Below are 15000 nucleotides of genomic sequence, written 5' to 3' on the forward strand. Positions count from 1 at the left end.
GGAGAGTTAATGCAATAGATGATGGGGTTCAATATAATGCTCTGTACACTAGTATATAAACAGTATATTATAGTATACATTATATTGTGTATACAAATGTGAATGGGAAAACCTGTCCATAGTCACAAAACCTGTGAAAAGAAGACAACTGAACCTCCGTTATATCACAAACTACGATCTTAAAGTCGAATAACATACTGCATAATGTGGTTCTAGATACACTGTATCTAAATGAAACAAAGAAAGCTCAGTCATGATTGGTTATAGTGTTAGTGATACTGGTGATAGTATTTACATTATTTACATTAGTTACATTCGACGGATAATTGTCCTCATCTTGTTTGTTGTTAACACAATGTTTCGGCTGATATACCCTCCAGCATTCTTCAGGTGTCTTGGGGAAATTTCGAACCTGGGTTCTAATTCCTAAGGTATTCTTCGATGTTGTTGTTGTTGTTATTATTATCATTATTATTATAGTTCAGGTCACTGCTTGGCATCGAACTCAGAATCTTGGGGTTAGTAGCCCGCGCTCTTAACCACTATGCCATATAATAATAATAATAATTATTATTATTTAAAATATTTATGAATGAGAAAAAGAAGAAAATGGAGAAACTGATATGCAGAGAGTTTATTTAAAGATATTTAAATCCATATAATGAAATTTCAGTCCTATAGCCGTTTCCATATCCAATTAGTTCAATTACAGAAATTAAATTAAATTAAATTAGATTCTTTTAATTTAAATTTTCATATTTAAAGTGATTAATTGAGTATTTCATCACAGAAGAATTTTCCAAAACAGAGTTAAATTTCAACGTGTTGGTTGACCTACGACAGACTCAGATGTGTGCGTTTTAGAATACGTGAGTTGTTTAAGAATATATATATTCATTCTTCCAGTCAAGCTTGAATATATAAATCCCCCAAAATGATAGCTAAGAAAAAAATCCATGTATATTTTAAACGTTTTTTTTATTTTCCTTTAAATCTTACTTACTGAAGAATACAAATTTGACCATTACGATGTTCTATCTATGAGTATCTTGGTCCATTTGTAAGAAACAATTGTAAAGGAATCTGAAAATAAAAACAAGAACCCATTTTAATATCCAATCTCCTTCATTTCATAAATACGAATGAATTTGTTTGCTTATTTCAATACAAGCTTTCATACCTATACGACTTTTTAAAAAAAATTCGAAAGTAAAGTATGAAGAAAATACATTAGAAATATAAGGAAAAATTCCAATTAAAGGACGAACATACATTCATCCGATAAAATTATATAATATATATATATATATATATATATATATATATATATATATATATATATATATATATGTATGTATGTATGTATATGTGTGTGTATGTATGTATGTATGTATGTATGCATTATGCATATATGTATGTATATATTATGTATGTATGTTTGTTGTTGCTGGCACTCCGTCGCTTACGACGTCGAGGGTTCCAGTTTATCCGATCAACGGAACAGCCTGCTCGTGAAATTAACGTGCAAGTGGCTGAGCACTCCACAGACACGTGTACCCTTAACGTAGTTCTCGGGGATACTCAGCGTGACACAGTGTGACAAGGCTGACCTTTTGAATTACAGGCACAACAGAAATAGGAAGTAAGAGTGAGAGAGTTGTGGTGAAAGAGTACAGCAGGGTTCGCCACCATCCCCTGCCGGAGCCTCGTGGAGCTTTAGGTGTTTTCGGTCAATAAACACTCATAACGCCCGGTCTGGGAATCGAAACCGCGATCCTATGACCACGACCCTGCTGCCCTAATCACTGTTCTATTGCGCCTCTACATGTATGTATGTATGTATGTATTATCTTTCAAAATATTACGAATGTGTAAATAAGTAAAACCAATGTATATATACATTTAATAATTTCTAGATTTGCAGGTGTACTCTTTCAACATTGTAAGTGTACTCAGTAGAGAATGTAAAAATATTTCATTAGTTTATATTTCTGTACTTCAGGAAAGAAAGATGTTCAGATTAATCAAATCAAGTAAAATGAAAGGATGGAAATGTATTGTTTTCAGGCTAAAACGTGGATTGTAAGTTAGGATTGAAAGGTACTTAATTATTTTCCCGTTAAACGCTTGGAGCCAGTGATCTAAAATTCAAATATTGCTTTTGTCACGATATACGCAGCAAGCAAACGATATTAGGACGACGTGCATGCAAATATTGGTGCCCCTGAGGCACATAAACACAGCATGGCATGATCTCAGAGAAAAAGACTAAGCGGACAGTTTATGCATTATTTGAATTTCAGATCAAATGCTCTCAGCTTTTAACAGAAAAAAAAAATTAAGTGCATTTGACTCGAGTTTTCAACAATACATAGCATTCTATTTGACTTAAAAACAACCGAGTTTGCAGCTCCATCGTTCCATTTCAATTTGTTAATCTCACCATCTTCTTTATATGAGCTGTGTAAATATAATATAATTTAATCTATCTAGATTCTTCACTGAAAAGACACATATATAAGTCCGTCTGGGTGTTTATCTGCGTGCGAAGGCGCGTGTAATATATATATATATATATATATATATATATATATATATATATATATATATATATATATATATATATATATATATATATATATAACATAATGGGATATGCACGCATACGCACTCGCAGAGGCGCACACAGACATACACACGTATATGAGTACGAGTATGTGTATATGTATATACATATATCTGTGTTTATATTAATATATGTGTGTGTGCGTATGTGTGTGGGGGTGCCCAATAAAACTTTGTCTTTCCATTTAAGTCTGTTTTGTGAATCTAACCATCTTTTTATCAACTGCGCATTATGAAGTAATAAAATACATCAAAACTGAAGATGCACATGTATATGTGTATACGTGCATACATACGCTCATATACAAGCATAAGCATTCATATGTATACAAATATATACATATGTATATGCGCATGCATATATACACATGCACACACACACATATATAACAAATCCTGCACCAACTTCACCACCGCAGACTCTACCTTTACTTAATATACATCCTATTCTCAGTTCTTTCGTCTCTGCCTTTTCCGTAGTTGAGACCGCGATTTTGAGATAATACATAGTCTAACGCTGCATTCATGTCTTCCCTTTGTCAAAGCGGCACTCAAACGGGCTTGTTAAGTGGACCACACTTTCGCCCTGTCCACTGCTTTCGCTGTGCCTGCATGCCACTTTCGCTGTGCGATTAACTCAACGAGGCAACTATTTATATTCAGTGTAGTCTTATACAAAGTGTCCCAATTCTCGTCTTCAACGTGAATAAGGGCTCATTTTCACAATTCAAGCCTTCGCTCCCCATAAGCATCGTCCTCACCTCACGAATCCTCATTACACACATTTTTTTCCTATTCAACCAAGTATGCATGCTAACTAGTGTAAAATCATTTAAACACAGCTTTTTATTTCCACATTCATATACATGGTATAATCATGTTCACAGAGAAACACATACATCTTCCATATCACTTCCGCACCAACAAACGCACCAATCATACCATCACAGTTCTAAATCAATCACTCACACATATACTTTCAGCACAAATATACATACACGCATCCATACATATACACTTTAACTAAGGGCCATAATAACAAAGCAACTACCATAATAACAGAATATAAAATACATACATACTCACAGCATCACTGCAATATATACTCATACATTCATCATAATGACATACGCATGCGCATACTTATTCGACATAGCACCACTCCCTACACACGCACACACATGAGTATGTATTCACACATCTACACACGTTTTACAAATCTACATCAATGCATACACGTCCTCAAATGCTGGATTCCTATGCGCACACTAACACTAAAATACACACAAATACACTCACACACAAACACGCGCTCATGCTTTGTTACTATATCCACAAACATACTAGTCTGTATATCACGGGTTCACATTGTAAGCAGTAGCACAAAATGAAGTGCACATATATACGCCTTATTGGCTCACAAACAGATACAGCCGCACGCACTTAAATTTACACGCATAATCTGTACACATTACACGCATAATCTGTACACATTACACGCATAATCTGTACACATTACAGTTATCTACTCTAAACATACACACGCATAAATTTTAATGCCAGTTAGGCATGCACACATGCATACGGATTCAGACGCACCTTATTTACGTAGATCTCCCTCACCTGTTTGTCTGGTATTAATGAAACCTCATTCCTTCCCTATAACTTCTGGGCATTCGAACTGGTTTTTTTTCTCTTTGCTTCACATTTTCCACCTATGCATCTTTCTGAAGAAGAGCCTAAACTCGGAATGTCATACCTCTACTTTATTAATCTCTCAGAGGGTATCGATAATTGCATTTTAGGTTCACTCTGTTTTGTGATGATATTCGCGTCGTTCATTCTGAACTCATACATATACGAGCACGTACGAGGGCATATATATAAATGGATGGCACAATTGCTATGCAGAGTTGGGTGAAATATTTTATAGTATTAAATTATTTCTGTTTAGTTTATAAATGAAATGAAATGTACCCAGAGCGTTTTTTCTTACATTTACTTTTCTGCATTCGATAAAATAACTGTGACACTATGTTACTGACAATTAAAACCAGAGAAATGGTCCTATAGCTAAGCCACACTAAAATAACTGTTACCGCTAAAATGATATGAAGAAAGATGTATTGGCAGTAGGAGTAGAATGTTAGATGAATATGAGTTACAACCTATTTTATTTCATCATTCATTGCTTTTAATTCAAATTATACCGTTGTTGAAGACAAAATCTTTGATACCATTAATATGGTTGTGTGATTAATAAGCTTGCTTTTCAGCCATGTGGTGTTGGGTTCATTCACACTGTGGGATTACGCAAGTCTCTTCTATCATAGCCTGACGCCAAGTATAGACTTGTGAATGGGTCTGATGGACGGAAACTGAAACAAGCCGTCATGTATAACAGACTTTAAAAACTCAAAAAAAAAAAAACATCAGTCCTGGGGTTGATTTGTTAATATTGAACCTTTCTAGGCATTTTCCCACCACGGCTGCAGTCAAATGATTGAAACAAGAGAGACACACCGAAAGATTTCTTTTCCCCAATGTTTACCGGTATTTCGTTTGTGTTTACGTTCTAAGCTCAAATTCCACCGATATTGACTTTGTCTTTCATCCTTTCGGGGCCGATAAAATAAGTACCACTTGGTTGACTGGTGGTGTCGATGTAATCTACTTACGCTCTTTTTTTTCTTCCGAACATGCTGGCATTGTGCCAAGTTTGAAAGCAATATTACGATATGAATTACAGTGGCACTTATTTTATCGGCCCTGAAAGGATGAAAGGCAAAGTCAATATCGGTGGAATTTGAGCTTAGAACGGAAACACAAACGAAATACCGGTAAGCATTTTAACCGGTGTGCTAACGATTCTGCCAGGTCACCACCTTAATTATTATCGTAATTTTAAGATTCTTTAAGGTGGCGAGCTGGCAGAGTCATTTGGGCTCCGGACAAAATGTTTAGCAGCATTTCTTCCGACTTAACTTTCTATGTTTAAGTTCCACCGAGGTCGATTTGCCTTTCATCACTTCGAAGTCGACAAAATAAGTAACAGTTGAACACTGGGATTGGTGTAATCGACTTACCCACTGTCCCGGAATTAATGGCCTTGTGCCAAAATTTGAAATCAACATTTAAGTTCTTTAAGGCAGTGAGTTGGCAGGATCCTTAGCATGCCAAGCAAAATGTTTACCAGCATTACCAGCATTACGGGATTCCATAATTACATTCATGTGAATAAATGTGTAATCGTTTCTGCAAAGACATTAATTGTATAATTAAGAATTCAGACTAATTAACGGTTTATAACTTCTGGCTGTGTGTGCGTATGTGTGTAAATAGATAGAAAGAAGTAGTATGTCTTAATGATACTATTTAATTCTAAACAAAAAATTCTGCTTTGCTCTCTGATTTAAGATAGGTTTCGATAACAGAATATATAAAGAAAAATCAGGAAGTAATCTGCTGGTTTAAAAGTCAATTCATTTGACTTGTATCGATCATTTCCAGTCATCTGTCACCACACTTGTGCATACATACATACATACATACATACATACATGCATACATACGCATGTACGTACGCACATTCATATATACGTACGTGCATACATAGGTATAGTCAGACATACATACTTACATGCATATATAATATTCAGTATTAGATTAAAATGCCTATCTATGTCTTATCATCATGAAAGACAAATTTACATCCAGAGTTAATACGTCATATAAAGACGGTGAATTTAGAACTATATATATATATATATATGTGTGTGTGTGTGTGTGTGTGTGTGTGTGTGTGTGTGCGTGTGTGTGTGTATGTGCGTGTGTGTGTGTATACATATATATATACACCCCCCCCCCCCACACACACACATATATATATATATATATATAAACAATTGCAGCGTGGAAGGTGTTTATAAGCCATTTAAAATAACAAACAAAATCCGTTAGATTCACTTCAACATTTAAATTCAATTTGTCAAAATATTTTCGTCGCTTTGAGACCGCGACCTGTTCACTGACAAAATTCTGTGCTGCATCAGAATTTTGTCAGTGAACAGGTCGCGGTCTCAAAGCGACGAAAATATTTTGACAAATTAAATTTAAATGTTGAAGTGAATCTAACGGATTTTGTGTGTTATTTTAAATGGCTTATAAACACCTTCCACGCTGCAATTGTTTTCGTTCCAGCACACGATCTCAGATCAGGTCACTTGCTATGCAAGTGCATCTCCGTAATATATATATATATACAGATATTGTTGAACCGTTTATCCCTAGATATACTTTTTCTCTCTCCGTTTTTTTCGTCCTCTCTCCTTCTTTTTCCGTCTCAATCCTTTCTGTTGAAGAGCGTAGGCTCGAAACGTCAAAACCTCAAACTAATACACGTACTTGTTGTTCCTTCACCTGTCTTTATCCGTTGTTTTATGTAAATTAGCAATACACACGCACACACACAAACACACACACATATATGTATAACGCAAACAAAAATCGTTCCACTAACGGCTAGTGGTAAACCAAGATACGTTTTTGTTCCTTTGTGTCATGTAAATAGCGTGTACCCACATGCATACATACATACATACATACATACATACATGACTGCTTCATCTTGAGAGATGATAACCGTCCCATCAACACACACAGCACAATCCCTCCGTTGATGAGCCCTTAGATGACTTTTAGGACCAGCTGCCGACTGACAGGGTTTAAAACACAAGTGAGAAATATTATTCAAGTTTTTTGTATATCTTTGCCCTTTGGAATCTGATTCTGAAGGAATGTCTTTGTGAACTAGCATATGTCTTATAAGTTTTTTAACATATGACACAAGTCGTAAGAGGTGTTTAGAATCCAAGATCATTACCTATCTGGGCATTACTATTTTCATGTGATTTCATAAGGTTCATGTATTCTGCTTTTGACGACAGAACACGGTCACATATAATGCATACCCAAATTCACTGTTGGTTACTGTTCCAATTGTTCCTTTGCGACTGGCCCTTTTAAGTTCAGAGTGCTGAATATTCTTTTCCTTCTAAGCATTACGCATTACAACCAGTCCTAACAGCACCTCTCCACTTGTTCTGATCTAGAGCATCATTTTCTCAGTCTTCAGGTTTTCCTTCACAGTCTTTATACCTTTTCCATGGCTTATGTTGTGATCGCTTAACAGAGTTGAGCTCACCATAAAAAGACGGTTTGGCAAACGCTTGGCTTTCATTCTAACATGTCCATCTCATTTGAGCCAAGATAACATGTTGTTCAATTGAGCTGCAACGTGCCATGCGCAACACCTCTGTATCTGGTATGAAACAGTCCCACCCTAAAGCTTCGGTCAAACCTAAGCAATAGTGGAAAGCTGAAACGCAAAGCTCAGTGCAATGTAATTAAATCAAACTCCTTGCTACTGGGTAATGAACATTTTAATTACATCTACCTTCGATGTTCTATCTGTATTATCTATCAAGCAGTCACCAGTTTCCTCATTTAAAGAATAATGATTTCTAACGAAAGAAACACTCCTCATATTTTAGGCGGACGGGTAGATGACTTCCATCGGTCTTGAATCACCATGAGATTGTACTTAGAAAGTTCCCGTCCGAGGCACAATTTCGAGCAAGGTTTCTTGTGGAAGACCAGCCGTCGCTCATGCATTCGAGTTTCGCCTCTCCTACGCCATCGTTGTCAACCAAGGGAAAAGCAAAGGCCGACACAGCTTGGCACCAGTGACGTCGCAACGCATTTCTGCAGTTGAGTAAAATAGAGCAACGGGAAATAAAGTTTCCAGAACACAACAAATAGCCCGGTTAGGGAATCGGATTCCCCACCTCATGGTTGTGAGCCCGACGCTCCAACTACTGAGCTAGGAGGACAGGAAATCAGTGGCATTACTTGACATTTATTTTATCGAAGGGCAATAAGCTGGCAGAATCGTTATCGCTTTGGTCAAAAGTCTTTTCTCCCAACACTTGTGGAGGCGCAATGGCCCAGTGGTTAGGGCAGCGGACTCGTGGTCATAGGATCGCGGTTTCGATTCCCAGACCGGGTGGTGTGAATGTTTATTGAGCGAAAACACTTAAAGCTCCACGAGGCTCCGGCAGGGGATGGTGGCGAACCCTGCTGTACTCTTTCACCACAACTTTCTCTTACTCTTACTTCCTCTTTCTGTTATGCCTGTAATTCAAAGGGCCAGCCTTGTCACACTGTGTCACGCTGAATCTCCTCGAGAACTACGCTAAGGGTACACGTGTCTGTGGAGTGCTCAGCCACTTGCACATTAATTTCACGAGTAGGCTGTTCCGTTGATCGGAACAACTGGAACCCTCGACGTCGTAAGCGAGGGAGTGCCAACAACAACATTTTATCGAAAGCGGAAGCATGAGAGGTAAAATCAAACTTTGAGATTGAAACTCATAACAAATGCAAAGCATTTTCTGGGCATTTGGCAATCCACTGTCCTTCATGATAGAAGATTAATGTCGTTTATGCAATTTCAATTTTCCAGTCTGTATTGCTTTGTAAATACCAGCTTCTAACCAATTTTTAAAATATTAAATTAAAATAAATAAATCATATCATCACAGCTTCTTTTATTTTGTATCAACTTTTCAAAGAAATTGTGTTTCACAATTGATAACGCAATATTCGTAACAACTAAAGAAAGTATGAAAACGAACGTTTTCACGTGTTTTTGGATGAGTAGATGAATATATGCTTTAATATATATTCTTGCTTATGTATTGTCGCGCTGCTTTACTTCGCCAATCATTTGTAAGATCAGCACGTCAGCTTCTAATAAGTACATTGATTTCATATGAATACTTCATATATTATATCATATTGTGTTATATTATATATAAAATTCGAATTAATTATTTCTCATATAACCACATGATTTCGAACATTATGTTTTTTTCATCATTCCAGGGTGACGAAATGACTACATCTCACCAGAGGTTTTTACTGGAAAAAGCTAAACGGGAATGTTACAAACGAATGGATCAGGCCCCAAGCAATAATTCAAGTCAGTAAATATTTAGATTTGACATGTTTTGGATTACATTGCCTTGCATATTCAGAAATTAAAAAATCTTTTATCATTTAAAATATGTCTTTCCGAATGTATTTTTAGTATTACTAAAATGTCCATATGTGGTTTATGTTTTTTTTCTGTTAGTAGTCATCCGTTCTTCCGTTTACGGTTACATACCAAGTTTCTCGTACAATCCTCTAAGTCCTACTTTAGTTGATACAACTCATTTACAATGGTTTCTGAAAATTGATTGCATTTACTATATTGTCGATTAGGCGACGTCCTTATATGTATGTATAAAATGGAACAAATGTGTAATAGAGGACAATAAAACATTCAGACAGATAGACGCTACAAAGGCGGACAGGAGAAACAACAAATAGGACAGGAAAAAAAAGACGGATCATTCATGGCCTTCTTTGCTCAGTCAAGTATACCAGACGTCCTTACTGTTCGATCTGGTTGCCCCACCAAAAAGTCTAAGCTAAGAGCATTAGACTTTGTTGTAAGAAAGCTAGCGACTATGTACAAGAACAAAGACAAAAACGGAGGACATGGTACACACACACACACACACATATATATATATATATATACATACATTATATATACATATATATACATACATTATATATACATATATATATATGCATGTGTGTGAGTACATGTGCTCATATATATATACTTGCACATATACATATGCATGAATGATTATACAAATTCCGATATATATTTTACACACACACACACACACACACACACACACACACACACACACACACACACACACACACACACACACACACACACACACACAAACTCACGCACATACAAACACACACACATACACGCACACATACAGTTATGCGAAAAATAATAAGACAGAGCTGAAATTGTGCGAAATACATTTATTTGATATTCATATATAAGGAAGTAATAGAACAAAAATCTCTAAATATTGCAAACATTTTCTTATGACAGTTTCATTATAGAAGTATTACTTTACATTATCCCAGGGTGATATAAAAGAATCAAAGTATTGAAAGGTTCTTGTATCAAAGGAGTTTTCCTGAATAAATGTTAGTGCATTTTGTCGCCCAAAAGGGTTTTGCATTAGAAATATCTTAATAAGAGAAATCATATTTACTGACTGGGACTAAATTCTCAGCATTTTAGTATTTCCTAGACATTCTTCACCATCTTACTCTTTACTTGTTTCAGTCATTTGACTGTGGCCATGCTGGAGCACCGCCTTTAGTCGAGCAAATCGACCCCAGGACTTATTCTTTGGAAGCCTAATACTTATTCTATCGATCTCTTTTGCCAAACCATTAAGTTACGGGGACGTAAACACACCAGCATCGGTTGTCAAGCGATGTTGGGGGGACAAACACAGACACACACATATATACATATATATATATATATATATATATATATATATATATATATACATATATACGACGGGCTTCTTTCAGTTTCCGTCTACCAAATCCACTCACAAGGCTTTGGTCGGCCCGAGGCTATAGTAGAAGACACTTGCCCAAGGTGCCACGCAGTGGGACTGAACCCAGAACCATGTGGTTGGTAAGCAAGCTACTTACCACACAGCCACTCCCGCGCCTAGACAATTATTAATTTTTATGGACCATTTGCTTATTTTGCACTTCCTTTGGTAATATCTTTATCGTTTTTTTTTCCATCTCACCACAGATTTCAAGATTTTTTTCTTTCATTTACTAGTTTTTATTCAAAATTACCCTATTTGTTTTCCAGCTGCACGCCAAGGAATATTTTCTCAATCCCATGTGCGTTTTGTTATACACTTGCATACTCCTTCTAACTTACTATTGTCATCTCATATTCATCATCAGTACCTTTCTATCACAACATTCGCTTCGGTCACACTTCCTCACATTTACGCGTTAACACTACCAGAAAACAATTATATACACACCAGCAACCTCACTCCTACTAACAAACACCACTATGCTTCCACACAAGCTATTCAATTCAGTATCTTTCGGTCTTCCTTCTCACCTTTCAATATTGCATCAAATAACAGAATTCAATATTATATAGCATTTCACTATGAAATAAAAAAGATTTAAGCAAAATGTTTCTAAATGAAAGAAAGAAAGCATGTGAGAAATGAAATTCGTTATGCACTCAAACATTTGGTGTTAGAAATCACAATTTTCGCATCTGCACCATAACCCTAACTCTAAATCTTATATTTTACCTCTAACCCTTAACCCCTAACCCTAATCCTTACATTTGATCCTAACCCTAACCTTAAACAGTAAACCTAAACTCTAAATCCTAACCTTAAGGTTTGCACTGATTGAAACATCTGCATATGGAAATGCCGAAAGAGTCGTCCGATTTATCGACAACAGAGTAATCCGATTGGCTAAAATTTCAAATGTTAAATGCTTGTGAAATTTTTATTAATAGTTTCAGTCAAAAATGTATGAGATTATCTTTATTAGCGTGCACAACTGCATCAGTGTTCACAATTTAATCGATTGTGCGAATGAAACCTCAGAGTCTCACATACAAACATCACACTACCACACACATACACACACACACACACTCGCAAACACACCACAGTCAATACACCCTTAAATTATGCCCACTTTTAGGCACAAATACACTTTGATACATACATCTACAATTCCGCTGCTTCTCTTCTTAAACCCGCCCCATAGAAGAATATTCACACCTATTGTGTCCGTCTTCTTTTTTTGTATACTAACTATTTCTCTTCGACACTCCCGCTATGCTCTTCTGTTTTCTGCTCATGAAGGAATAATGGGAATATTGGGAATATCTCTTTCTTGGTTGAAGCATTAAACTAGTACTATCGGCATGAGGATTTGTACTTCGTACTTTGTCCTTTCTATATGCTTATTGTCTTTATACAATATATATATAAAATACACACACATTATCTATCTATCTATCTATCTATCTATCTATCTATCTATCTATCTATCTATCTATCTATCAATATATATATATATATATATATATATATATATATAATAATATTATTAGGGACAAAATCCAAAATTACAGGTAAAAAACTCAATTAAAATCAATTTATAAAAAATTAAAATTAAATTGAGCCTTATAGATAAAGTATATATAAAATATATATAGTTTTAGGGAAAATAACCAATTTTCAAGAACTCATCGATGAAAATCCACTATCACATATAGAAAAATTAATAATTAAAAGCACAATAAATGAGTATCATATAAAGTAAAGTAAATATCATAAGATAAATATAATATATATATATATATAAATACACACACATATATATCTATATGTTTATCTATCTATCTATCTATCTATCTATCTATCTATCTATCTATCTATCTATCTATCTATTTATATATATATATATATATATATATATATATATATATATATATATATATATATATATATATATATATATATATATATATAGTAAGAAAAGGGCGGAAGAGAATTTCGATTCTCTCGAATTCACTTTTGGATACCTAGTGAACATAAATAGATTTTGTACAATAGTGTTTTATGTTTCATTGTTTCTAGGGATGTGAGTCGATATATACGGTAGTATTTTGAGATGAAGGTGGTATTTCGTTTTGTTTCCCTTAGTGTTGTAATGCCCATTTTGTTGACACGTTTAATTCCATTATCTATAAATGAGAGTGGATAGTGTCACTCAGTTAGTGTTGTTCTGAGGTCTTGAAGACGGAATAATAATTATCACCAATTATCTCACCTTAAAGTTTTCTACTTCTATATTCATTCACAAACTTTCATACAAGAACAAGGACAGAAAACGTCTGAAGAAAATACAAAATCACAATAACTTCAATATCATTATTAGCGAAAGCGAAACCGGTCGACAACCACAGTTCTCCTTCATTTAAAATTGATTAAAACTATGTAAACTGTGTGCATTTTCCTTCTGTTATATATATATATATATATAACTGCAGCGTGGAAGGTGTTTATAAGCCATTTAAAAATACATAAATTCCGTGCAGCACGGAATTTTATCAATGAACAGGTCACGGTCGCAAAACGATGAAAATATTTCGTCAAATAAAATTTAAATGTTGAAGAGAACCTAACGGTTTTTGTGCGCTTTTAAATGGCTTATAAACACTTTCAGCGCTGCAATTGCTTATGTTTCAGCAAGTGATCCCACATCAGGTCACTTACTATACATACATACATATATACATATATACATGGAAATATATGTATTCGTAGATGTATAAATATTTGCATATATGCATACATTTATATATGTACTAGCAGAAACACCCGGCGTTGCCCGGGTTAAAGAGAATAATGAAATCTAAAAACGCCGTCTAGACTACGCAACCCTCAACTGTTAGTAGCTACGATACCATATTTCTACATTAATAACTCTCCAATCCATGCCAGCATGGAAAATAGATATTAAGTGGAATGCTAGAAGAAAGTTTTCAACTCATATGTATATAAAGTAAATACACGTAATTCAGAAACACGTTTTTGTGTATCTTATTTCGTAACCAAACAAACAGGTACAGATTATAAATAATGAAAGGCCAATTTTGGTGATTCATTTGACAGAGGTAGTAGAGAGACAATGCGATGATAAATCTGAGGTTGGATCTTGAAAGTTTGGATGAATGCTGCCTCAGTTAAATCTCTTGTGGTTCCAAATGATGTCATCTGTAGTACAGCGTCGTATTGTCCAATTTTGTTTTGCAAATGTTAGGAATCTTGGTCAGTTGATGGTAATAGTTTCTTCAATAGCTCTGGAGGTTGGGGATTGTGGAATTGTTGGGAATGTTTTTAACTTCGGTGTTATATGTATTGCTTGAATTTCTTTGACATATGAAATATATGTATTTTCACTGGGTTTGTAAAAGAGAGTTGTGTAGCTCTCGAGTTTTAGAGATTCACACAGACACACAGACAGACAGACAGACATTCTCATCTTTATATGTATAGATATATATATATATACACACACACACGCACCCAAACACACGTATATATATGTATATCAATATAAATATATGAAAGTCAATGAAGTTTCGTAAAAGAAGGTGATCATGCACATATTTTCTTGCTGTTGTGATTATAACACCTCGTTGTAAACAATGTTCCTTGTTTTCCCTTGTGGAGCATATGCAAATAGGTTTTTTTTTTTTGCTGCCCACCCTTGAGCAGCCAACATACAGTTGTCCATGTGAGAAGCAGGGCTTTTCCAAGAGAAGACCAGCTACAGACAGTGCTCATCTGTTATGTTCGGGTTAAG

General features: G+C 35.2%; 1 protein-coding gene across 2 annotated transcripts in view; it reads left to right on the forward strand.

Annotated features, from left to right (window-relative positions):
* Window positions 1-15000, forward strand: part of LOC106876948 (glucagon-like peptide 1 receptor) — a 478818-nt gene that overhangs the window by 203445 nt on the left and 260373 nt on the right. For both annotated transcript variants that reach the window (XM_089350850.1, XM_089350851.1), the window contains exon 3: window positions 9571-9667. In XM_089350850.1, the coding sequence (XP_089206976.1) occupies window positions 9571-9667 (97 nt within the window). The remainder of the gene's footprint in view (window positions 1-9570; window positions 9668-15000) is intronic.

The sequence above is a fragment of the Octopus bimaculoides genome, chromosome 4, assembly GCF_046866305.1.
Source record: "Octopus bimaculoides isolate indiv1 chromosome 4, ASM4686630v1, whole genome shotgun sequence".
NCBI classification, from domain to species: Eukaryota; Metazoa; Mollusca; class Cephalopoda; order Octopoda; family Octopodidae; genus Octopus; species Octopus bimaculoides.